Source organism: Amphibalanus amphitrite, unplaced genomic scaffold, assembly GCF_019059575.1.
Source record: "Amphibalanus amphitrite isolate SeventyFive unplaced genomic scaffold, NRLGWU_Aamphi_draft 000028F_arrow, whole genome shotgun sequence".
In the NCBI taxonomy this organism is placed as follows: domain Eukaryota; kingdom Metazoa; phylum Arthropoda; class Thecostraca; order Balanomorpha; family Balanidae; genus Amphibalanus; species Amphibalanus amphitrite.
The window spans coordinates 510,888-537,857 of record NW_024881524.1 but is presented as its reverse complement, the minus strand read 5'-3'; the positions used below and the strand labels follow the sequence as shown (position 1 = coordinate 537,857).

General features: G+C 52.2%; 1 protein-coding gene across 1 annotated transcript; it reads right to left on the bottom strand.

Annotated features, from left to right (window-relative positions):
- Positions 1-238: 238 nt before the first annotated feature.
- LOC122365244 (protein fuzzy homolog) lies at positions 239-26,970 on the bottom strand. The gene is made up of 9 exons (XM_043336267.1): positions 26,804-26,970; positions 24,864-24,985; positions 24,107-24,260; positions 23,697-23,813; positions 20,503-20,703; positions 18,669-18,868; positions 10,810-11,015; positions 9,217-9,364; positions 239-471 (listed from the first exon to the last, which is right to left on the bottom strand). Exons 1-9 carry the CDS (start codon positions 26,879-26,881, stop codon positions 414-416), a joined length of 1,284 nt encoding a protein of 427 aa, XP_043192202.1. The 5' UTR covers positions 26,882-26,970; the 3' UTR covers positions 239-413.

Here is a 26,970-nt window from a genome sequence, read left to right as displayed (position 1 = left end):
TTTATCGTAAAAAATCAATAGTTTCTGAGTTATAGGCCGCCAAACATAGGGCTGCAGCGCGAACTCCAGGAATTGCCCGAGGCTATATCTCGGAAACTGTTGTTCGAAGAAAAAAATCCTTGCCACAGCTGGCTTCCCCGCCCATCACAACCCCTTACACCAGTTTTCAACGAATAATAAAATATGAGGGTGCAAATTTAATTTTTTATTTGTCGATTTGTCGTGGAACGCCCCAGACGCGGAATGCGTCACCTCTCAGCGCACAATCACACGGACGCCCACGAACGCCGATTTGAGCGCTTCACTTTGTGAAGATGCTGAATGAGTAGCAGGAAGGACGGAATGTATATCACAGTCGTTTGGAGGACGGAAGACAGTGGCGTCATTTGTTCATGCCATGGACGCAGCGGACCTCAGAAGCGGACTTGTTTGATGGAAGTCAGCTGTTGCAATGTGTTCTGAGTCACTCCCCTGTCGGTCACACAGGGGGTTTATAAGATAAAATTTATAAGACAGGGGTCTATAAGACAAGCAGGATAAGAAACACAGCAATACAGCTTCGCCCCAGACCCTGTCCCTTGTCGCCCATTGTAGCGGACTGAGCCGGAGCGGGTTGGCCTGTGCCTTGCTCGACAGGTGGCGCTAGTTGTGGACACAGGTGGCGACGATGTTCGTACTGACCGTTGGATGGTGGCGCCACCCTAAGCCAGTGGTGGCGCAGAAAGTCCAGTGCGCCGCCCATCGACGTGGCGTTTTTTTGGCTGTGTGGCGCCGGCGTGAGACGCATGGAGTTTGTGCGCCGCCGTTCGCCACAATGTGATTCGGTGGAAAAACTTTGGTATGTTCTTTCATTATTTTATATTATTTGCCGTTTCTATTGCATTGTTAATGTGATATGAGCCTGATATGATATTAGAGATATTTCGGCGATAGGTAGACCCATGTCTATCGGATAGAGAGTGAAAATGCGTTTCTGGCTGATTTCAGAAACCTACATTCTACATTCTACCTACATTCTACATTCTACGTTCTACGTTACTACACCGCTACTACTTCTATCTACGGTCCGCATTTCTCCGCTATGCCGCTGTCTTATTTGTCCGTTCCTACCACCAATTGTTCACCTAAACAACTTTGCCTTACCATATCGTTTTCGCTGTTGGCACGCTGCCAGATGACCCTTTTGCCATGAAAGCCTGAATATATTATTTATTTGTTTTTATTTGTAGTGTCTCAAAGCCCTAACCGTTTCCCACAACAGTTTCAAAGTTTCCACAGCCTAGTGATATGGTTGTAGGTCTATGCAAAAGTTTGTCAGAATGCCAAAGGACTTTCCGAACATGATGCTGTTGTTATGAGTGTATCTCATTTGAAGATTCTGTCTTGATCGCCCGAAGAGGCTTCTCAGGGTGTAGGTCGTGTTAATGACAGTTTCTTGTGGCGAGAAGTTTTGTACTTGCTGCTGAGAATTGCAATTGTGACTCAGTTCCTGATTGGCGTTGTGCTGTTAAATCCAGAACATGTCTGTAGCACAATTGAAACAGAAGCGAGGCAGATTGTTAGCTGCACTGACCAGGGTCAGGAGGAGGGCTTTCGTCTTGATTGATACCAGAGGTAGTCGGACTCAGCTAGCGTCAATCGTCCATGAGCTTGATCAGGCACTCGAGCAGTTGGAGGAGATGACAGATAGTTTAGTTTCTGTGCTGACATCTCAAGAGGAAGTTGATCAGGCAAGAGTGTATCAAGCAGAAGCAGACAGGCAGCATGAAGAAGCGGTGACCCGGATTGAAGTGCATTTGAAGGAGAGGAAGGATGATCCACCATCAGTTGCATCAAAGCAGGCGTCAGACTCTGCAGCATCAGACAAGACGTCAGCATCCCGGCTGGCAGAGATAGAGGCCAAGGTGAAGCAGCTAGAGCTGGAGCAGCTGCAGAAAAGGCTTGAGACGGAGAAGGAAGAGCAACAGATCCAGAGGAAGATGAAGCTACAAGAAGCAAAGGATGCTCATGCAGCTGCCGAGCTGCGTGCACAGTTGGCAAGAGCAGCTGAAGATGACCTAGCGTGGGACCGGAGAAATGATTTCTGTGGTGAGACCAAGGTCTGTGAAGCCCAAGGGGCACCTAGTGAAGAAGCTGGTTCGACTCATCTCAGCCGAGCCATCCCACCAGCTGCACGAGCTGTCCAAGGGGCAGCCACTGTTGAAGTAGCCGGTCCGTCTCGTCCCAGCCACACCATCTCACCGGCCGTTGGAGCTGTCCAAGGGGCAGCCACTGTTGAAGTAGCCGGTCCGTCTCGTCCCAGCCACACCATCTCACCGGCCGTTGGAGCTGTCCAAGGGGTAGCCACTGTTGAAGAAGCCGGTTCGTCACGTCCCAGCCACACCATCTCACCGGCCGTTGGAGCTGCCCAAGGGGCACTCGGCGCCGACACAGCTGATTTGTTTTATTACAGTCATGTTCCCCCACCGGCTGTTGGAGCTGCCCGAGCACCCACTACTGAACTAGCCGGTCAGTTTCGACCCACAGCCAGTGATGCAGTCGCCCAAGGGGCGCCCTGTGTTTCATCGCTGCTGCACAATAGTCTTCCGCGCTTGACTCTGCCGAAGTTCGGCGGCGAGCCGGCCGAGTGGCCGAAGTGGTGGGCTTCTTTTAAAGTTTTAGTACATGAACAGATCTCACTCTCCCCAACAGAAAAACTGATACACCTGCAAGCATCAGTGGTGGGTACTGCTAAGCTCACCATCAGTGGGATGATGTTTGATGGGGCCCTATATGAAGAGGCGGTGCGTGCTCTGCAGGACAGGTTTGGCCGCCAGGAAGATGTCGTACACGCGTACCTGCAAGAGATCTTCTCCTGCCCTGCGCCCTCCCAACTAGATCCGGTTGGACTAGAGCGCCTGCACGCATCAGTCCACTGTGCTGTCATGATATTCAGGAGTCTCGGCTACGATGGGGATCTGAATAGTTTCGAGAACCTCAGACGAGTTGTTCAAAGGCTCCCATCTGAGATGAAACGTCTATGGGGAGAATATGTCTTGAACCTGGGAGAGAGGCCGACACTGGTGCACTTTGACGAATGGCTTCGCAGGCAGGTCAGGGTGGCCCTCAACTACGCTGCCGTGTCTCCACAGCAGAATATGGCGACTGGCAAGAAGCCGGCAGGACAGCCTCAGCGGTGGAAGGGCGACGTGAAGCTGAGGCCCGTCCAAAGAAGTGCTCTGGCCACAGAGATTGATACATCAGGCACGACTTGTGTATGCTGCAAGGAGCAGCATGAGGTGACAACGTGTCCGATCTTCTTGAAGAAATCGGTTGATGAAAGAGCCCACTTCATCGCCAGTGCGAGGTGCTGTTTCTTCTGTCTGAAGGCTGGACATGGCGTTCGGCACTGTCGCTCGGCAAGGCCGTGCGGCATCGACAGCTGCAAGATGAGACATCATCAGGTGCTCCATGGCAGCAAGAGGGTCGACCTCAGGAACACTGGCCAGCGCGTGGTAGCAGCAGCATCAGTGAAGGCGGGCGCGACCACAACCCTGCTGCAGGTCGTACCAGTCACCGTCCTTGCCAGTGGTGGCAAGGAAAAGCAGGTCTGGGCTCTACTAGACCCTGGTTCTCAGACTTCACTGGTGTCCGAAGAGGTAATGACGCAGCTGAATCTTCAAGGGGAGCCACAAACCCTCCGCCTGCAAAACGTGGAAGGATGCGGGCGCCTCCAGAACTCCGTGAAGATGAAACTGGAGCTCAAGGCGTCAGGTGGCGACGGATCAAGAATAGTGGTCCCTGAAGTTTTCTCCGTCAGGGACATCAACGTCACGGTTCCAGAGCTCCCTGACAAGAGGATCGAATGGAAGCACCTGCTGGACCTCGACCTTCCAGACTGCTCAGGGAAGAGGGTCGATCTTCTTCTCGGCGCCAACGTCCTTGAAGCGGTGCTTCAGCTGGAAGCGAGGACAGGGAAGGCGGGCCAACCGGTGGCCATCAGAACCGTCTTCGGGTGGACGCTGACGGGCACGGTGAAGGGATTCCTGCCAGAACGAACGCGCCAGGTGATGCTGATCAGGAAGATGGCTCCAGACGATCAACTGTCAGCAGCACTCCAGGAGTGGTGGAGCACGGAATCGTTTGGGAGCAGGTTTGAAGGCCAGGATGCCAAATCTCCCCAAGACGTCAGAGCCGTGAAGATCATGGAAGACACAACCAGGAGACTGGACAATCGCTACGAGACGGGACTCCTGTGGATGAGTGATGATGTGTGCCTACCTGATAACAAGATGATGGCGGCCAACCGGCTGTACTCCCTGGAGAAGACCCTGATGCGACAATCTGAGAAAGCAGAAGCTTATAAGAAGGTTGTCGAGGGGTACGTCGAGCGCGGATTCGCTCGCAAGCTAACCCCAGAAGAAGATCAAGAAGCACACCCAAGGAAGTGGTACCTGCCACATCATGGTGTAACGAACCCCCGGAAGCCCGGGAAGCTCAGAGTAGTGTTTGATGCGGCTGCGAAGTGTGGCAACACTTCTCTGAATGATGTGCTGCTCACGGGACCTGACCTTCTTAAGAATCTGCCCGGCATCCTCCTGAGGTTCAGAGAGGAACCCGTCGCTCTGACCGCTGATATCGAGTGTATGTACCACCAGGTCCAGATAACTCCGCAAGATCAACCAGCACTGAGGTTCCTCTGGAGAGATTTGGATGCAACGAAGCAACCAGAACCATACACCATGCAGGTCGCGATCTTCGGGGCCAGAAGCAGTCCCGCATCAGCAAACTTCGTCCTGCAGCAGACCGCTAAGGACTGCAGCAGTAGCACCCCGGCAGGGAGAGCAGCTAGAGAAGCGGCACTTACAAGTTTCTATATGGATGACTTCGTCCACGCTACGAGAACCGAAGAAGAGGCAGCTGAGATGCAAACCGAGGTGACAGAACTTCTCAGAAGAGGGGGGTTCAGGCTGACAAAGTGGATGAGCAGCTCGCGGAAGGTCTTGGAACGGATCGAAGCCGCAGAGCGCGTTCAAGACATCGATGTCGCGGTTCAGAGTGTGCTAGGCTGCGCCTGGAACACCATCAACGACACCTTGGGAGTCAGAGCTGTTGACTCACGTGTACCGTCAACGAAGAGAGGAGTAGTGCAAGGAGTAGCTCGACTATTCGACCCTCTGGGGCTAGTCGCTCCGTTCTCTCTCCAGGCTAAAGTTCTCATTCAACGCCTCTGGGCGGGGAACTACGACTGGGACGATGAGCTCGAGGGGACGGAGCTGCAGAGGTGGTCTCAGTGGCTCTCGGAGTTACACTATCTGGAGCGGGTAACCGTCCCGCGATGCTTCGGAGGCGTGTCGGCAAGTGACAGCTGTCGGAGAGAGCTTCACATCTTCTGTGATGCTTCTCAGGATGCCTTCGGTGCTGCCGCGTACGTCGCTACGACGATGCCTGATGGTCGCCGCGTCTGCTCCTTGGCTATGGCGAAGACCAGGGTGGCACCCCTCAAGCAGATCTCAATTGTAAGGCTGGAGTTGCAAGCAGCTGTGCTGGGCGTCAGAGTAGCAAACGTGCTACGGACGGAGCTGTCGGTCAGGGTGGATAGGGTCCTATTCTGGACCGACAGCACAGTTGTTCTGCAGTATGTGGAAAATGACAGCCGCCGCTTTCACACATTTGTCGCTAATAGGGTGGCAGAAATTCGAGAGTCTTCTTGCCCTGATCAGTGGCGACACGTGCCGTCGAGTCTGAACGCAGCTGACGTTGTTTCCAGGGGAGCTACGTTGTCTGACCTGTCATCAGATTCTCGCTGGAGCGCGGGTCCTGGGTTCCTGCTCCAGGAGGAGAACTGCTGGCCGGAACAGCCATCTCTCACGAGTACGGCTGTACTGAAAAACGACCCAGAAGTGAGGACGGAATCAGTCATGCTCACTGTGAAGCATGACTCTGATACTACGGTGCTTCCCGACGCTTCGAGATTCTCTTCGTGGACGAAGTACAGAAGAACCGTGGCATGGGTACTGAGGTTTGTGAAGAACTGTGCCCCAAAGTCCTGTCAGGAACGAGCAGACTGGAGACGCGCAGGACCTCTGTCAGCAGAGGAACTGAAGCAAGCAGAGACGAAGGTACTGAAAGACTGTCAAGCTAGATGCTTCGCTGAAGAACTGGCAGAGATCCAAGCTGGCAAAGAAGTGAAGACTGAAGGGAAACTGCGACAAGTGACACCTTTCCTGGATGGTGAGGGTGTGATGAGAGTCGGTGGGCGTATCGACAAAGCGCCCGTGGCCTATTCGACTCGCCACCCGGTGATCCTGCCATCGAGAGACGACGTTACTCGCCTGGTAGTGACGCACTGCCATGTGAAGGTTCTTCACTCAGGACAAGAAAGAACGTTGACAGAAGTCAGGAAGACATATTGGATTCTGAAGGCCCGCTCGACAGTCCGGAGGATCCTACACGAGTGTACCGTGTGCAAAAGACGAAGAGCGATCGCGCAGGTCCCAAGAATGGCAGAGCTGCCGGCCAGCCGGTATGACACGTCCAGAGCCTTCAGCACGGTAGGAGTCGACTACTTCGGGCCAATGTTCGTGAAGAAGTACAGGAGGACCGAGAAGAGATACGGCGTCTTGTTCACCTGCTTCTCGACCCGCGCAGTACACCTGGAGGTAGCAAACGCTTTAGATACGGACAGTTTCGTCATGGCACTGAGGAGATTCATGGCAAGGAGAGGGAAGCCAGACTCAATGTACTCCGACAATGGGACGAACCTCGTCGGAGGTGAACGTGAGCTCCGTGAGTCTCTACATGAACTCGACCAAACTCGCATTACTGACGAACTGAGTCAGGAGAACATTAAGTGGACTTTCATGCCTCCCAGCGCCAGCCACATGGGCGGCGTATGGGAAAGGCTGGTGGGCAGCGTAAAGCGCGCGCTCAGAGTGACTATCGGATCTCAGTGTGTGACCGATGAGGTACTCCACACTGCGCTGCTCGAGGTGGAGTCAATGGTCAATGGACGGCCGCTGACACACGTCAGTCCTGACAGTACGGATGTTGAGCCACTGACGCCAAATCACCTTCTGCTCGGGTGTGCCAGCGCCAACATGTCTCCTGGCATATTTCAAGACAGAGAGATCAGCAGCAAACGACGTTGGCGTCAGTCACAAGTACTGGCAGAACATTTTTGGAAGAGATGGCGAAATGAATATGTACCAACACTAGCCAGTCGGCAGAAGTGGTTGTGCGAGAGAAGAAATCTCAAAGTTGAAGACGTCGTGCTGATGATTGAGGCAGACTCGCCACGCGGGTTCTGGCCCCTGGCCCGAGTTGCAAGAGTGTTCCCGGGCTCGGACGGAGTAGTTCGTACCGTGGAACTGATGGCAGCGGGGGGAGGCAGGTACCGGCGCCCGGTCAGCAAAGTGTGCCTCCTGGAGGAGGCTGAATAAGCTCAGAACTGTTCTGTGTCAGAGCTGAGTTGAAGGATGGCTGTTATGTTGGTGACGACAGTGTTGTCCTATCACGTATATCCCAAGTATCCTATGTTTTCCTTTTGTTTCTTCCTAACAGATCCCTCCTGATGGCGGCTAGCTGCGGCGGAGGTGCTCGTCGGCTGAGGCGAGCTGGAGTCCTCCGAAGCTGCGTCCGGGGACGCTCATCGGCGGCGGCGAGCTGGTGCTCTCCGAGGCTGCGGCGAGCTGGTGCGCTCGTCGGCTGCGGCGAGCTGGTGCTCTCGTCGGCTGCGGCGAGCTGGTGCGCTCGTCGGCTGCGGCGAGCTGGTGCTCTCCGAGGCTGCGGCGAGCTGGTGCGCTCGTCGGCTGCAGCGAGCTGGTGCTCTCCGAGGCTGCGGCGAGCTGGTGTTCTCCGAGGCTGCGGCGAGCTGGTGCGATCGTCGGCCGCGGCGAGCTGGTGCTCTCCGAGGCTGCGGCGAGCTGGTGCTCTCCGAGGCTGCGGCGAGCTGGTGCGCTCGTCGGCTGCGGCGAGCTGGTGCTCTCCGAGGCCGCGGCGAGCTGGTGCTCTCCGAGGCTGCGGCGAGCTGGTGCGATCGTCGGCCGCGGCGAGCTGGTGCTATCCGAGGCTGCGGCGAGCTGGTGCGCTCGTCGGCTGCGGCGAGCTGGTGCTCTCCGAGGCCGCGGCGAGCTGGTGTTCTCTGGAGCTGTGGCGGAGACGCTCGTCGGCCGCGGCGAGCTGGTGCTCTCCGAGGCTGCGGCGAGCTGGTGGTTCTCCGGAGCTAGTACTGCGGGAGCTCGCCTGCCGCACGGAGCTGGTGGCAGTGGGCGGCGGAGATGACTGCTGCTCTCCGGAGCTGTGACTTCGGCAGCGAAGCCGATACCATGCGAGGCGTGGTGTCTTCAGGATGAACGCTGTATATGTGTGCGCGCGGCTGTGGCTGTTGAGTGGGCAACGTACCGAAGAGGTTTTGTGTTCAGGCTTCCGTTATCCCCGCTCAACGAGGTGTCATTACGACACCGGGGGGAGGATGTAGCGGACTGAGCCGGAGCGGGTTGGCCTGTGCCTTGCTCGACAGGTGGCGCTAGTTGTGGACACAGGTGGCGACGATGTTCGTACTGACCGTTGGATGGTGGCGCCACCCTAAGCCAGTGGTGGCGCAGAAAGTCCAGTGCGCCGCCCATCGACGTGGCGTTTTTTTGGCTGTGTGGCGCCGGCGTGAGACGCATGGAGTTTGTGCGCCGCCGTTCGCCACAATGTGATTCGGTGGAAAAACTTTGGTATGTTCTTTCATTATTTTATATTATTTGCCGTTTCTATTGCATTGTTAATGTGATATGAGCCTGATATGATATTAGAGATATTTCGGCGATAGGTAGACCCATGTCTATCGGATAGAGAGTGAAAATGCGTTTCTGGCTGATTTCAGAAACCTACATTCTACATTCTACCTACATTCTACATTCTACGTTCTACGTTACTACACCGCTACTACTTCTATCTACGGTCCGCATTTCTCCGCTATGCCGCTGTCTTATTTGTCCGTTCCTACCACCAATTGTTCACCTAAACAACTTTGCCTTACCATATCGTTTTCGCTGTTGGCACGCTGCCAGATGACCCTTTTGCCATGAAAGCCTGAATATATTATTTATTTGTTTTTATTTGTAGTGTCTCAAAGCCCTAACCGTTTCCCACACCCATCTAGTCCCACCTCGCCCCACTGCCTCTACCCCATCTCACCCCACTGCGTCCCAATACCGCCCGCTGCTCCCATCCCGCCCTTTCCCGTACCTCATCACATGGGGCGGCGTGTCCTTGACGAACAGTGCGTAGACGGAGTTGGGTCCCGAGCGCAGGCCGTAGCAGCAGTGGTCGTCTGATATCGAGTAGGTCTCCGTGGCCTGCGCGCCGTCGCTGCCGCCTCCGCCGTCTGCTGACACTGGCGGCATGGCAGACAAAGGTCACCAGATGCCATGCAGCGAGCACAGAAACATACACATACAGAGACTGGTGGCCAACGTAGACGGAGTGCGGGAAACACGGCAAGGGAGTGGCTTGATTATTTCTGGAATGCGAGTCATGCAGAACTCATGCGGGGGGATGTGAGTCAAGGAGCTGGCGGACAGAGCACGGTATACTGTAGACTCCTAAAGCGTGGACGCCCAGCGGCTTTCGAACGCCTAGTTTTCCGGAGGCCCCAAAACATAGTGTTTCCAACATCGCGTCTCACGCCCATCACGAAGCTGAGCTGCCCATTGGATGTTTACGCAGTAGGTATAGCGCTAGCCGTGATCCGGATTTCAAGTCTGTGTCCAGTGCATTGGATCGAGTCCCTCCCCACATCTATCTAAGAGGGTGTCTCTTCCTTGACCTGACTGAGGTGCCTCATCCCCATCCCGACGTCGGGCTGGCAGCTGCCCCGGTATCCGTCTGTTGAGTTCTCACACGGACCGGACAGGGGAAGGGCAGGGCAGGTGACCGAAAAGATGAGTCACGAGTCCACTACAGTCGAAATCAATGAGCGACCCCAGGCCCTCTGCGCGTTTACCGCGATCATCGGCTTTAAGAAAATATACGAAAGGAAGTCCGACTTACAGTCTCTGGTTCGAAACGATTCCACACATTTATAATCATTTATGAGCAATACCAGTTTCCCCATGTTTTCCCATATTCGTCTCTACAACGAATCCAAACATCAGAACAATAGCGTCCATTCTGGCATTCAATCACGTACGAGACTCGTGCCCATGCCTATCTCCTGGCCCGGGGGGCTGCGTTCGGCTGTCCGGCAGAGTCGCAGTGTTCCCCGAAGCGCCCTGCCACCATCGGTGGGCTTTCCTGTCGTAGCCGGCCGCCGTCGTTCTGCAGTCTGCAGCCGGCACGGGGTTTCCGGGCGGCGGAACGGCCCACCAGTTGCGCCATTCGACACCGGTGCCAAACGACCGACGGAGGGGGACAAGGGAGACAGACAGGGGAACAACCAACAACAAATGACCAGGCGGGCAGCACTGAAAGAGTGCTGGGACAGCCGGCACCGATCCGTAACGATGGACCGGCACTACCAACACTAATGAGCCCGTACAAATGACACCAGGAGACCGGCCGGGACAAACGGCGGGCCGGCCCCAATACATTGGTCCGGGATAACGCGCACTATTGGACACCGCGACAACTGTCACTATTGGTCCGGTACAACGGGCACTATTGGATCGGGACAATGGGCACTATTAGATCGGGACAACAGGCACTACCTATTTGACCAAATGAACGGACGCTATTGGACCGAAGGAGCGCCGGCACCAACACACCGCGATGACTGGCCACCGATGACAAGGAGACACAGGTCACGGGAGGCATGCTCGGAGCAGCGAATACAGTACTCACCTGGCGCTGAGCCGTCGAATCGGCCTGGATGCAGCTGACTGGCAGACATTCGGTAGAAGGCCCGCAGCTGGCGGCGGCGGCTCTCGATGGCGGCGGCGGCGGCAGCGGGAGCGGGGGCGGGGGCGGCGGCGGGCCTCTCGGGGACTCCGCCGTGGGGGCTACAGGAGGCCACACAGCGCTGGATGGCATCGCTCTCCACCAGAACACTGCGGCAGAGATCAGATCAGGGGTCAGGTCAGACCAGAGGACAGGTCAAATGTCAGATAAGGGCTGCCACAAGAAACCAAGTCGGGTAAGGTTAGGTAAGGGCAGGTCACAGGTAGGGTAGGTCACAAGTAAGGGTGGGCCATAGGGAAGAAGAGGCCGCAAGTAAGGTCAGATGTCAACGGCACCATCCACACTGCAAGGACGACGGAGGTCAAGTCAGAGGCCATGGGTAAAAGGTCAAGCCAGCACGGTCGCACTCGGCACTCCAGTACAAGACCAGCCCCATCCCCACCATAGACTGCATGAGCCACAGAGAAATGTAACGGCGTCTGCAGCAAAAGAAACAGTGTCCAAAGCACAGCAAAGCAAACACACCATCACAAACAGCGTTCAAAAACAACAAACAGCGCTCCTCCACACCAAACAACGCCCTACTTTTGTGGACGACCTACTCATGTTGTTTTGATATGACTGAAGCCTGAGCGACGAAGACTTGGCATCTCGGATCTTTTGCTCAGCCATGCTCACTCAGCTCAGCTTTAGCTGCTGGTAGAGTGCGGCCCCAATGTATGGCATTGCCGTGCGCGTCGTACGGTGTTCAGCTCGTGCAATGCACTGCAGTTCGGAGCGGGGCTAGTGTTATTTAGCGGTCACATTAAGCAAACACCCACCGTTGTTATTAACATACACAACCATCCAATTCCTGGCGTATATCTGCCTTAGCCTGGGAAATGTCGTAAGACCGTGTGTGTATACGACCCACGTGTAACATGGCGTCACCAGCAGCCAAACAGATGAGCCATGCGCGTACTCGTGCGGAACGGAAAACCCAGTGACGCGCGGTCCGCCGGAGGGCTGGGGTCGGGAGCGTGCCGGAGAGTCGGGGAGCGGAGTGGGAGTAGGGCCAGAGAGTCGGGGAGCGGAGTCGGAGCAGGGCCGGAGAGTCGGGGAGGCGGGAGCGGAGTCGGAGCAGTGCCGGCGAGTTTACACATGAGTCCGATCACCAGCCACCGACCAGCTGAGCGTCGTCTCTGATGGACCGCGCTGGTCCTAACGCAGGCTGTCAGCTTAGCCCTAACTAGTTATTTGGAGAAGGCGATGATTCAGGTTCCGACGCACCAATATACATGTTCTTCGATAGTTAACCCTCGCCCGCACATGGGGGGGGGGGGGGGTGGTTGCCACACCCCCCCCCAGGCAGTCTTTCTGCTCTGCACTCAACATTTTTAAAGCTAGAAGGCTAATTTTTTGTATAGCTGCTCGTCTATTCTTTCTTGATGTCCACAGAAAATTTCGAGTTTCTGTGATTTTTGGTTTCGGAGATATGACCTTGTTTTTCAGGTCATATCATGACCCAAATGGCCAATTCTCAACATTTTGCGTTTGCCATGGGCCTTGTGAGCTTTTGACACCCTGATTTCGGCCTTTTTTGCCAGTCTTACCTCCCACCTATCATGGAACATGTTGTTCGACGATGTACAGGGGTCAAGGTCAGGGTCAAGGTCAACCTAGGTCATCTAAGATAATTGCGTTTTAGGCAAGCTGAATTTACTTTTTGTGAAGTTTTTTGACTGCATTTTTGGTAAAAGCTTCTCAGATCATGATTTCATGTGATATGAACCCAAAAACAATCGGTGCACACATCAGTATACACACAGACACACACAGACATACAAACACATATCATTGACCTTGACCTAACTTGACCTGAAATGACCTCAGCAGCAAAATTCTGGTCGGATAGTGTGACAAAGAGGTTCTAGCTGGCTTGGCACCAGAAAACAGCATCGTCATCGGTATTTGATAAGCAGCGCACTTGATATTCAACGGTGACCCAAAACAGCAACATTTTTTAGTTTGACCTGACCTGGAAGGTCAATGACTGACCTGAGAAGGTAAAACTGGGCATCATTGGATTCGTCTCTTCCCAAAGAATCTTTTTGGTTTTTACTGCTAAGCTCTATCTCCAACAGGAACGAAATGGCGCGGGGGGTGGCAACCACCCCCCCCCCCCCATGTGCGTTCTAGGATGGGAAAATGGCATGTGCGGGCGAGGGTTAAGGGCTTGGATATTCTACTCGAAGGCACATTTTTTTTCAAGCAAAAAGTCTTCTGATGACCATGCAGCGGGATCGCTGCATGCGTCCTGCTGCCACCGCTGCAAGGCCGCCCCACGCTGACACTGGACCTCGCATGCCGGTTGCGAGTTTTTGGGTTTTCGGGTTTCTTCAAAGTCAAATAATATAATATAAGCTGAGTGACCCACACTACCATCTAACAAGCGAGTCTGCATGTTTTTAGCTTGCGAGCCACCTTGCATCGCATTCCAAAAGTTGATTTGGAGTCAACTTTCGATTTTCCTCGCTGCGAGTTCTGCGAGGTTTGCGGGGATCGTTGGAGTCGAATTTAGGTTCGTTGCGCTGGTATTGCGACTATGTGTAATTTTCTGAGGGTGTACCGGCTTCACTGCATTCATGAAGTTTCCATAGAGGAACGGTCTAACCACTCTATGAATTAGTATTATGCCTGCAAACTCAAAACCCGCACTCGCAACCCGCATGCGAGGTCCAGTGTGGGTCCAGACCTCTAATAAGACAATTGTATGGAATTGGAAATGCGCACGCATGTGTACGCCAATGTTCGTGAATCTTATTATGTGGATGACAACGGCCTCTTCCAGGTGTACCCTAGTTAGTAAATCACTGAATGATAGCCTACCATTACATATGTGCCAGCCGAATAGCATCGTGTATGGATCACAATGTATTGTCACAACTCGATAAAAAAAAAAACAATGGCCCGCATCACAACCAGCTCATACCTATTCGTATACAGAAACAGTGTGCGCGCACACACAATCATTAAAGCTTGTCATTGCCTACCCGAGAATACCGATCAGACAATCTCGTACTGAACATGGCAGCACAGAATCCACATACCGTGATATCGAGACAGCAGCAACCAACTGCGCTCGACACTCGCCCCAGCAACCCTAATACCGACACTCGATGAGCGAACGCGCACACTTGGCGAGCGCTTCGCCGTTTCAACATGCCCTGAGAGGCTACACGTCCGGTGAATACAGGACAGCACGCACATCCTTTAGTCGGCGATCTTGATCCGGTTCAGCTTTCTGTTCAGCTTCTTAGTGATGCTGCGCTCGAGGCCCGGCACGAGGAACTTGACCAGTGTCTTGCTGTTGGCGTTGATGATGTTCTGTACGAAAGCGCCGACGTTGCCCAGCTCCTCCAGGAAGATGCTGAGGTCAGCCAGCTTGAACTTGGCCGTGGCGTTGTGCAGCACGATGTCCAGCTGCTCCGGGTCATCCGGGTTGATGTCGAGCATCCAGTTGGCGCGCACCAGCACGGTGAGGTTGCTCAGCTCCAGCTGCACGCGCGGACTGGCCGACAGGAAAAGGTAGCTGATCTTGGCGAGGCCCGTGGCCGTCACGTTGGCGAACGAGAGGTTCAGCGCCAGCTCGTCGCTGCTGAACGTGATGTCGTTGATGCTGAGCGTGCTGATGCCGTGCACCTTGAGGTCTCTGACCGAGGTCTGCACGCTCTTGCCCTCCTTCGGCTCGATGTCGTCCAGCTTCAGCGGCTCGAGCACGATATGTTCGCGGGCGATGTCGAGGCCGGTCTGGAAGTTGGGCCGCGCCTTGTCGATGGCGCCGCGCAGCAGCTCGGCCAGACACGGGCCGATGTTGTCGTTCTCGCTGCTCACCTGGCAGAAGGCGAACAGCGCCTGCAGCGGGATGCCGCCCGCCAGCGTCTCGAAGCTGGAGCGGCGCGGCCGGCTCAGAGCCGGGGAGCCGGCCGCCAGGCTGGCGGCGGCCAGCAGCGCCAGCAGGGACACCAGCGGCCGACGGGTGCGCGCGGCGGACATGGCGACTACAGCGGGGCTCGCGGACGGTCTGACGGCCGGCGGCGCGCCGGCGCCCTTATAGCAGCTGGGCGCGCGGCCGTCCCCCTCCCCGCCCCGCCCCATCCTGCACCGGACCGAACGGGGCGCCGCGGACAACGCAGCAGGGGCACCCCAAAACACTGTGCTCAAAACACACTGCTCAGGTACGGATAAGGCGCACTATTTATTACATATATGCACGTTTACCCTAGTTACATGGGCTGAATGGTTTGTGAGCCTCCGATGGACGCACATTTCCTTCTCTCCACGACCAAACTCCTATCTTGATCCCGGGCCGGCCGGACGGTCACCACTCACCATCATCCGACGGAGGATCCCCATCAGAGCAAGTGTTTTCATTTGGTGAGGTGGCTGTTTACCGATGATAAAGTCAAATTTGTTTCTTCTCTTAAGTCAACGGGATAAATAACAATTCGAATCGCCCTTGCCCACGCATAAGGCGTTTTAAATAATTGCAAACATGCTACAGACATCAACTTTATGCCGCATAAAAAACAGAATGTTATGATGGTCTAGGTATGACTTACGAAGCCCCATGGCATAAAATTGATAAAATTGATGTATTGACAAGCACGAGCCGTATGGCAATCAAATATCCACGCATCATGCATATCACATGCGCGGAGTCAATTGGAATGCCGCTTGGCTGCCGCATCGCCATTAGCTCTCCATATAATCAGAGACTTAGACAGTTCAGTGCCAGAGACCAGAAGAGGTTTTAGACAGACAGTACGCACAATCATTTACATAGAATGACTTTAACAAGGCCTTTTAATTCAGCTGATTTGACGCAATAAGTCGGAGATGACGTAACAACACTAACAAGCGACTACTCAACTCAACCTTATCGAAACTGGACACGCCTGGCGTACTGGACATTGGAACTCCGAGATAAACAATGGTCAATGGCCACAGGTCATTGGGTATTCAATGTGAAGCACATGCCAGCGTGAACTTTTGGCACGAAAAATGTCATCCAGCATGTCATCTCAAATATCAGCATCTGGCTGTAGAGTGCAGACTGCGGGCCCCGGTAAAATTGATCGCCGGAGCCGTTCAATTTCGCCAAGACGCGGAGCTGCGGGGCGGCGTTTCGCGAGACGGCGTCCCGGTATCCGACCGCGCCGGTCACGTCTCTTCCCTTGGTAAGTACGCACCGCGCAGCAGCCCAAAGTGGTTCCCCGGACCGGGTGGCCGTCTGCAGAAACATCCCGGCGCGCAGACGGGGGGGGGGGGCGTGGGTCACCGAGGGAGGTCGGGGCGCCAGGCCGCTGGAAATCCCAGCTCTTCCCCTCCCTCCCCTCCGCCACGTGCACAAGCACGAGAGGGGCAGCAACGGAGACCCACAGCCCGGCTCCAAACGCTCCAGTTGTGACAGTTCGAGCCGCGGTGGTACACAGCACAGTAAATTCGGAACTGTTCCGTGACGCTGTACACGGCCAAGGTCGTAGATGAGAGCTCGAGCCTCTGCACGGGGCGTGACCTGTCAGCCAAATACAAACAAACTAACCGGCTGGGACAGCGGGACCGACCGACAATGCGGCAGGCTGTGTATGTGTATGCTAGGACATCGTGTTATACATTTGACGGCAGAGATCTGCACACTGAAGCTGGTATGCAGCCGTGCAATGCTTACAAACGACTTTCTATATGCTCCACGGTACAGCCTCTCAAGAATCCACTAACTTTTCAAGTATTTGCGCCCGTGGTGACTCGTGAGCTAATACAGAAGTACGTAAGTACTGAGAAACTACATATGCATCAGGGACGGATCATGGTGCTTCCCACATAAAAACAAAAACTCTCCCAACCGTCCCGAGCCTCGCAAACTTCGCAAACCACATCCGTTCCTATATTAAGCAATAAGCAGTGACCTAGGTGGGCGGTATATATCGCTCCAGAAACATCACAGTTTACAGACGAGCGACCATTCTTGGCTGGCCACTGACGACTGCTGAGGATGGCCTTGTCAGCTCACTGGAGACGTCAGTCCGACACCGACCTAGTCGGGGTGCCGCAGAGAGGGAGTTGAGCGGGACGATATATAAAGAGGTGGGGGACTGACAGCGGGGCTGGGTACAGCATGGCTGAACTGAGCACGACGGGATACAACCAGCACTGACCTAAGCGCAGGGCAGGGTACATACAGCGTGGCTGACCCGTGAGTAGTGAGGAGACCGTGGTGTCCTGTGGGGTGCAGCCGAGACGGGATTCAGCACTCTTCTCACTGCGTGATAGGTATTCTTTTTTTGACAAAACATAGAATAACTCGAAGAGAAATAACTATGTTATAACTCGAAAGGAATTTATAGAACAGAGAAGCGCCATGGCCCACTCTGTCAAGTGGGCCTATCATTATCTAAATCATACGTCAAGTGTCCCAACAAATGGCATAAGTTTGTTTTACGCCAAATATAAACCTTTGTATTATATTGCAGCCAGACTGGATGGAAAATGTAAACACGATAACACGCCCAACGGCCTTTTACTGCACCTGGCTCTGCCGGAGTCGGTGACACGGTCACTGACGGCAGCTGCCGCGGGCGCCGGGGGAGCCGAAACTGCGCCGGCGTTCGGCCCCGCGCCGCGGCCGGTCGGTTGGCGGGGCACGCCACCGACGGACAACCAGACAGAGATCGAGCTAACCGTATCGCAGCTGCTGCTCGACTACCTGACGCCGGAACGACTGTGCGGTGATAACCAGTATTACTGTACCAAGTGCACCGGCCTGCGGGACGCCGAGCGCCAGCTGCGACTGCTCTCTCCGCCAGCCAACCTGGTCGTCTCCTTGATGAGGTTCGCGGTTGACCGGCGCACCGGTGCACGCCGCAAGGTTCTCACCCCTGTGGAGCTCACCGAGTGGCTGACAGTGCCGCTAGCCACCGGCCCGCCCGCCCAGTACCGGCTGTATGCAGTGATAGTCCACGCGGGCCATTCGCTGGACGCTGGCCACTATTTCTCATTCTGTCGCGCCTCCGGTGGCGGTGGTATTGATGGGATGGACGATACCGGCTGGTGGCGGCTGGACGATACGTCAGCGGTGCCGGTGCCGGCGGCCACCGCGCTGGGCCGGCCGCGCCGCTCCACCGAGGCAGCCTACACGCTGCTGTACCGGCTGACCGATGCAGCGGTGGCGGGGGCGGCGGGCGGCTTGTCGGCGCTGGCCGCCCTGCCTGGCCCGCTGCGAGCTGCCGTGGAACGAGACAACGCCGTTTTCCGACGGGAGCGGCAGAGCCGGACGGCCAGCGCACTACCGATGGTCCACGACGGACGGCCGCCGCCGGGTGCCGGCTGCGGCGGCGACAGCGGGCCCGGCGTCCCTCGGATGCGTCAGCCGACGACGAGGCGAAGCGGTCCAAGCAGGAGAACGGCCACAACGGCGTCAACGGCCAGGCGGCGCCCCTGATATGCGTCCGCCCCGACCTAGACCCGCTGCCCCGCCCTTCTGATCTGCTTGTATTAATTAATTAAATGCATAATAACATAATGCACTTGATGCATGTTTCCATTTTTTACGCCCAACTAAGGTGCGGAGCCTCGTCCATCTTGGTGTTATGCTTTACGAGTGACCGATAACATAGTCTTCGAGTTATTAATAATTTTGTCGGGGGAAAAACGAATACCTACCGGCTACCTCGCAGGTTGATGACGGCTATACACTTTAATGTATATTGTGTAATGTATAACTGGGACTAGCCTGAGCGGGCCGGGGTACAGCTGGGACTGACCTGAGCAGGGCCGGGTCGAGCACCACCGATGCAGGCAGGTCGCGGGGATGCGCCAGCTCCTGGAGGCGCACTGTCTCCAGCACGGGTCCCCAGTGGCGCACCGTCTCTCGCTCGAGCTCCTCCAGGGATGGAGTCGGTCCGCAGAGGACACACACTTCTGAGACCTCGGAGAGCCGGCAGACGAGGAGCCGGAACGGGACCTGGACGGCAGGGGAAGTGTCCACGTCAGGGCCGGATCACACACGGACACGGGCGCTGACATCGACACTGATGTGAAGACGGACACTGATATTACGAACACGGACACCCATAACGACAACGACACAGCTACGGTACGGATACGAATACGGACTATACGGACACGGACGCAAACACGGATACAGACACTAGGACAGTACAACAGACACATTCATGGACGCACGTCGTTGACATTATGATTGACACGAGACGGGGTCTGGACACGGGGGTATTGGACATGCAGTAAACAAGGGTTTTGGGGTTTGATAGCTGAGCACTCAGCATGAAATAAAATGGAACACAGCCTGACAGTTGGTTTAGCAAGTTTGTAGCACTCAGCATATAAGCCAAACAATCAGAATAACTGATATTGGACAGTGCATCTTGCTTTGTGGACAGCTTGGCGAGCTTGCATTATGCATATAAATATTACATAGAATACCGTGACACATTGTTTCTGCCAATTAGCAAACATCATGTGCCTTTGTAATGCGCTTTAACCCCTACTTCTACATAGAACTAATTGACCGCTAGCATTCTGTGCACGTTTATATGACGCAATACTTGCAAAAGGTGAGCATATTATGCCTGTGTGGCTTCCCTGTGGGCGGTTTTCCCAGCGATGCAATGACGTGCCGCAGGGACGTGATCAAATAAACAGTAAAGAACAGGTTACGGGAAAGGTAGGAACCACACAGAAGAGGAGCAGATGCCACACCAGATAACGGTAAAAAAAAAATAGTAACGGCACAACAGGGATAATCCTTCGTCATAAGGAAATATGAAGGACAAACATTATACGGGAAAGTCATCAGAGCATCCACACTCCACAGCCAAGAAAAAAGCAATAATTTCACAGCTAAGACAATGGCAAATCCAGATCAAAGGGCAAAAGACATATCCAGGCGGCCAGGCCTAAACGTAATAGAGCGAGAAAATATGTAAAGTTAAGCAGACATTTACATGCGACAGTTCGAAAAAGTGCCTTTTGTCATATTTGAATTTTTAGCATAAAGTCATCGCTAAGACAATTATAAAACCGGACACAACAACCGGACCATGTTGAGCCAATATTGTTAAATTTAGCCCAGGAACGTCAGAAATAGAGATTCCCTGGGTGGGAGGGCCCTAAAAGCGTCTACTGTCCGTTCGCCGTTACTTTACCAGCTGCAAAGAACAGCGGGGCGTAGAGATATTGAGTGGTACGATTGAATGCACTACAGCGCCTCCTAATCCCGGGCCCTGTTTCACCGGTGATAGCTGCAGCACGCTGCTATGAAACTGCGCGAGCTGACATAATGTGATGACGTCACACTAATGACGTTTCGTGTAATCCGTGAGCTTTTTCATAGCTGCGCTGGGAACGGGGTTGCTGTCTCGTTGAATGCGTTTGATACACATGCTTGATCGCACGGCCGTGAAGATGTTAGCAGCAATATTTGATGACATCACACAGATTGATGACGTCACGGTTTGTTGATGTTTCCATGGAAACCCAATTTGACACGTGTAATAGCAGCGTGCTGCTATCACCGGTGAAACAGGGCCCCGGTGAGTTGTATATCCCTTTTCCCATCCGCTCCCACCCGTTGCTCACGTGCGGGCTCTTGACGGGCAGAAAGACGGAGACGTCCCGGGCGGCGGCCGAGCCCCGGGCCGCGCGAACGTACATGGCCAGCAGGCAGAGGTCGCGCGCGGCCAGCTGGTGCCAGTTGCGCGTGGCCGCCGCCAGCCGGCCGTGCACCAGAAGGCAGCCGTAGGTAGAGTCGGCTGACTCGGTCACCAGCTCCAGCGCCATCTGTGCAGCGGGGGAGGACACTCAGTCACCAGCTTCAGAGCCATCTGAACAACGAGGGACGATACTGAGTCAGCAGCTCCAGCACCATCTGAACGGCGAGAAGGCGAGGGCAACACTCAGTCATGGATGAAGGAGAACCTGGATTGGAAACTAACAGCTGATTGCGTTCCCTTCGGTAAGTGCCCGAGAGCACGCGCGGCGTGGGTAACGAGAGGGACTGCGGGGGCATTCCACGTCAAATCAAACACCGAAATCCGTCATCCCCTTCGATTTTTCTGAAAATTTGTAGGCAGACTGGGCATGGTTCAAAACTGAGTTACGTGTAATATTTTCGAAATTTGATAACGTATCGCCGAGATATAGGTCATCGAATATAGCCAAAAATGCCACACATCATTTTTTTAAATGCTTATAACTCTGGTTCCTTTTCTGTTATCAAAATGATATTAACAGGGTCTTGTAGGCAATTGATAAGGCTTTGATTTTTTATTATAAAATTAAATTGAAGTGACCTTGAAATGCATTTGACCTTGAATTAAAACAAAAAAATTTAAATAGCAAAAAACACGCCACCTTCGATTTGAGTAATTTTTACATATTATGTCCGTCACAATGTTCCTAACCATCTGTGAAAAAATTGGAGTGGGCCATTCATAACTTTCGCGGCAAACGCCGTTTTCATGCATCAACATCACGCAACCGCGCGTGACCTTGAAAGACAGAGTCAAGACATGCTTGCTTGTGTGCACTTTCTGAAATGAATGATTGCTGATAAGTGATATCCCAAACTCTGCGAGAATGGAAATGCATAGTCATTGTAGTCAAGCATTCACGTTCCATTGTAAAAGTGTCTCAGGCAAATGGTATTTTGCGGTGAATTTTGAGCCGTGTGGAAATGCATCATGAAATAAATTCAACGGAAACATTATCACGCAACGATATCTTCACGTCTTTTGATCTTAACTATACGAAAGAACATACATGTTTGAGTATGTATGGGGAATTTCTAGTTAATCCGATAATAAATATGGCAGTTTGAGTCCTGCTAAGAGTAACATGTCGCGCGGGAAACGCAGCAGTCACAATTTTGTGTTTACACGTTCATATTTCAATTGTTTACCAACCTATTTTCAGAATTCTTTCACCATAAGATTGCCTGTACATTTCTTAGTCTTCTCACAAAATTTGACGCGAATCGAACGTAATCAGCGGTAAGGAGCGCGATGTAAAGACGGAACCGTTCCGTTCCGTCCCGGCACAGTCTACAATTCAGGCGGCGCGTAGCGGTCGGCGCCGGCTGCCGAGTCGCCGCGTCGCCGCGGCGACAGGATGTTCACTTTACACCGCTATTACTAGAACAGTTGTGAACCGATTTTCTTATTGCTTGCACGATGAGATGTGCAATTCAATTCTGGACAGGTAGCCATAAGTAATTTCGCATCAATATTATGAGATATTGGCGAAAAACAGGAGGGGTGGGGCGAAATTCACTCTTCCCCCTCCACTGCGCGTGCTAACATACGTTTGCATATGTGCCATTTTCTTCAAAACTTATGAATGGCCCACTCTAATTTTTTCACAGGTTGTTAAGAATATGGTAGGCAATAAAATATATGAAAATGAGCCAAATCGAAGGTGGCGTGTTTTTTGCTATTTCAATTTTTGTGCTTAAGAACAGAGTTAAGCAAATTTCAAGGTCATATATTTAAGTCGATGCAATTCTAAACAAATGCTTAAGAAATTACCTAAGCAGTAAGGTTTATTTCATTCAAATCAAACAAGTACAACCAAAGTTATGGTCGTTCAAAAATATAAAGATGCAACATTTTGTAAAAATTTGATGCCCTATATTTAGAAGACCTGTGGTCAGAATGTGCAAAAAACATCAATGTAATGTCCGGGGCGACACAGGAACTCGCTCACAAATTTATAATGAAATCGCTGATGGTAAGGTGCAAAACAGCCGATTTTTGTTCGATTTGACGTGGAATGCCCCTGCGGCAGCGGGAGCCGCGTCCACCGCGCATTCACTGGCGCCGCGTAAGCTTTCACTGGCGCCGCGTAAGAGAAAAACACTAGAAATGGCCATCACTTTCAAGGTCGCCTGTATGCTGCCCTCGTGTACGAATTTTGTGCGCAACGGAAAATAATAGTTTTGGCCTCATTCGATAGCCTGATCAATTTTGTCCATGGCATATATTTTCTAAACCTAAAAATAAATGCGCATTGCGGTCTAATACCCGTTTAAAAACAGGCCGCCCCGCGTCCCCCAAAGACCGTAATGCTCAAGGTATATTGAGTGTAAAGGCCTGGCTACACTATGCGTTTTCTGCGTGCGTTTTTGCAGGTTTGCGTGTTTTGCGTAATATCGTTCTAGGAAAAAAGTTATAAACAATATAATTTTTACTTTGGTTATATACAAAAGCTAATATAACTCTTATGTAACTAAAATTTAAGGTGAAAAACATCACAAAAACGTAATATCGTTCCTTTTTCTAGAACGATATCACGCAAAACACGCAAACACGCAAAAAACGCACGAAGAAAACGCATAGTGTAGCCAGGCCTTAATGCTTACCGGCGGGTGTTTCCAGCAATGATACCTACCGAACGTTAGGTGGCAGGGCGATCGCCCGGAATGCTGCCCGTAATGTGAAAGGAATAGGAGTTTCCTATCCAGGTTCTTTCATCCATGACTCAGTCACCAGCTCCAGCAACATTTGAATGGTGAGGGAGCACACTCAGTCCCTAGCCGTCTGAGCGGCGAGGCAAGAGCCTCAGTCACCAGCCATCTGACAGTGCAGGACGACACTCAGTCACCAGTCAGCTGACAGTGCCGCAAGACACGATTACAGCCCAGTCCAGACGGCACAGCACGACGCGATTACAGTACGGATAGTCATAGAGAATACGATTCGAGCGCGCGCACACACCAGAGCATTCCTCCACTACATTCCCAAAATAACGACAGGTTGACCGGCGTGGTCACTGACCTGCAGTTTGGTGGACGGCGGCAGTAGCATGACGTCCGGCAGGCCGGTGAGGTCGCAGAAGGTGTCGTGTCCCTCCTCCAGGCCGTCCAGCAGGCGATCCACCAGTCGGTAGCAGCCCTGAGAGACGTAACACAGCGTCACACATAAGGGCGGGATTCGTGTCACAGTAACGCTGAACGCATCATATCACCGAGTTGGGTAGTGTGCCGTTAGCCGCGGGGTTGTTCGCACAATGAATAATGGTACAATGGTAATTGGTATGAATGCCGGAAAGCTCAAAACACCTTCATTTACTTATGCAAAGAATTTACCAAATGGCAGTCACTTGTAAGCACATGTGCGCTATACTCGTAAACATGCAAAAGAAGCATCGGATTTGCTGCATTCGATGTTTCTGCGCCTTCACGAACCTTGAGTTGCCGTTTGACCTTTTCGACGTTGGCCATGTTTGCGAGGTCATCGACCCCGACGCAGAGAACCATGGCGTCCCAGATCTGGTCCATCAGATGGTCCAAGTGGATGGGGTCGCCGGTGGACAGCTCGCAGATCAGGATCACCGTCACACTGCACGGAGTCGGTCAGAGTTACACATCCCTGTGCTGGTACGTCAGCGACAGGTTCGAATGTTGAAACGCCCTAATGAATTTTGGTGGGCCGTTGATCGTTACATCGTTAAATACGATCGCGTATTTAAATAGCATCGCGCATTAGGAGCCTGCTCCAGCGACGGTTCTTTGACGTCCACGTCAAATCCACTAAAATACATAAAATCTTAAATAAAATGTGCACAAGTAGGTACAATTGAAGTAGCACGGCAATTGATAAATATGAGATAAAAGGGTAAAATCAACCTCGCTACTGTGCACCAGTTAATTTGTTAGGACAACTGAGGCTCGCACGTGGAATCGAATGATCGCTGCATGGCTGCAACATCTCCCTTGAGCAGTATCTACTCAATAGTTTCGACTATACGTTCGAATTTCTCCCACTGCTTCCGGATCGACGATCAGTCGGCGAGAAAGCCTGTCGCCAATCGCTGATTGTGAATGTCCGCAAGTTGTCGAAAGGTCGAGCCATCTAATGACTGACTGCAGTGCAAATCAATACGATGCATGAGACATACCAGGATCAGATCAGAGTATAACTGCAGCTGGTAGATCAGCTCACCTGTCCTGGAACTCTCTCCATCTTATTTGGCAGCATGTTGTCTCCACACTTAGTAGATGAACATCAAATGACTTGCCAAAAACAAACGCTCCATTTAGGGCAGCCTGGATTGGAAATGGTAGCTGAAAAAAAAAACAGAAGCATCAGTTTATAACAGAGAACTTATGTTATGATATTTTTCCTTAGTGTCATCAGGTCTTTAACCAGGTCTTAAGCATAAATTATATGGTTCTGTAAACTTAAATGAGTGAGGCAAGATTTGTGTAAATATCTCAAGAACATAAGAGTCTACCAAATTTTCATAATTAGGTGGCAGCATGTGAGATACCTTCTATAAGAATACCTATCGAGTTAGGTAGTAGGTACCTATCTAGTCTGCAAAATTAAGAGTTTTTAACCCGCGCCCCGTTGGGCTCTGCCGAGCAACGCGCCCTGTTGGGGGGGGGGGGGGGGGCATTTTGGCCCCCCCCCCCCTAAGATCTCGAGAACCACGCAACCTAGCGACAAGCGGCAAACGGTGTTGGATAGCCCTATCAGCGAACTACCTTGTGACCCAATTTTATTGACCTAGATCAAACCAATGACGTCACAGGTCAGGTCAAAGGTCGAATTTTCACCGTTTACAGGCATTTCAAGAAATGCGTTGTAAAATCGAGTAAAATGCATTTCATTGAAAATCATCGATGGGGAAATGTTCTTCAAACACATATTTTACTATTTGAGGTCACTGATAACAGGTCAGGTCACAGAGGTCAGGTCACTGGGGGGTCACAATATGAAAGTGTCGTGTAATACATGTTTTATGGCCCATTTTACATGACAAATGCGATTATGTGGGTCAGGCAGCCTTTGGGGCCAGCTTAGGTCACGTTTTGGTCAAGGTCAGGTCAAGGTAAGGTCAAGGTCAGGTCAAGGTCAGGTCAAATTAGGTCAAATTTTAAAGTTGATATTTTTGCATAAAATGGGTATCGATTCGATGCAGCTCGTCACGGGGAGTTCAATGGTGGTCTTTGTTTTGCCCTACGTGGTCTAGAATCGCTAAAAATTGAGTTAAAAAATTTGACGTCTTCATTTTTGAAGTTTTTTCGCTATAACTTGGCCAAAAAACGAGATATCGATCTGAAATTTGGTATGTATATAGAAAAGCGCAGGGACTATTACATATATTCCAGTTTTTCGAAATCCGGAAATTTTTGGTTTTTTTATTTTTTCTAAAAAAAAATCATTTTTTTTTAATTTTTTTGGGGTCAAAAACCCAAAATTTTCAAAATCCGAGATAGCAGTTTTGTAGCGCCGCTTTTTGTCTACTAGACCATATAAAGAACTTTGAAATTGCTTTGTAACTGTAGATTTGGAGGGTGTTTCAAGATTGCATGTTTTTTGCCCATTTTTGCTCAAACATGACCTCAGTTTGACCTCAATAACTCCTGACCTAAGATGACCTAAGACTTGAAATTTGGTGTGAAGGTGTCAAATTGATGCCCAGGAAAGTACTGAAAATTTGGCGGCGCTGTGCGCCGCCGTTTTCTTGCTATTCAGGAAAAACCACAGGGGGGGCTAATTGGCTCCCCCCAACGGGGCGAGGGTTAACGTATACCAATCTTGGAGTTGCACTAGAATATACCAGAATTAGAAATTTTGTGACTGATCATCCAACTCATGAGAATTCAGTCAATTAGGATCTAGATCATAGGATATTGATGTTGACATTCTGTCAGCCCTTTTCAATTATCGTGTTAGCATGGTTTACTTACTTCCTATACATTACATGCAAGAAAGCGATGCACTGATACATGAAATACAGGCAAGAACAAGAATTTGTGATCCATGGTAGGAACCTATCAACATGAATCCATTAACTGAATGATAATTAAAATACTTTGTCAGCTATAGCCTGTATGTATTATATATATAGGTACGCACCAATTAGGTCAACTTACATTGGCAATGTCACCCTTCTTTTTGCAGAGTACAGGAATCCCAGCTGGTGATGATATACAGCATAGATAACTTGGCATTGCCAGATTTTCATTAAAAGCATAATAATAAAACAAATCGTCCCAAACCCCTCCCCCAGCGCGCGGCCAGGGCCCTGTTTCACCGGTGA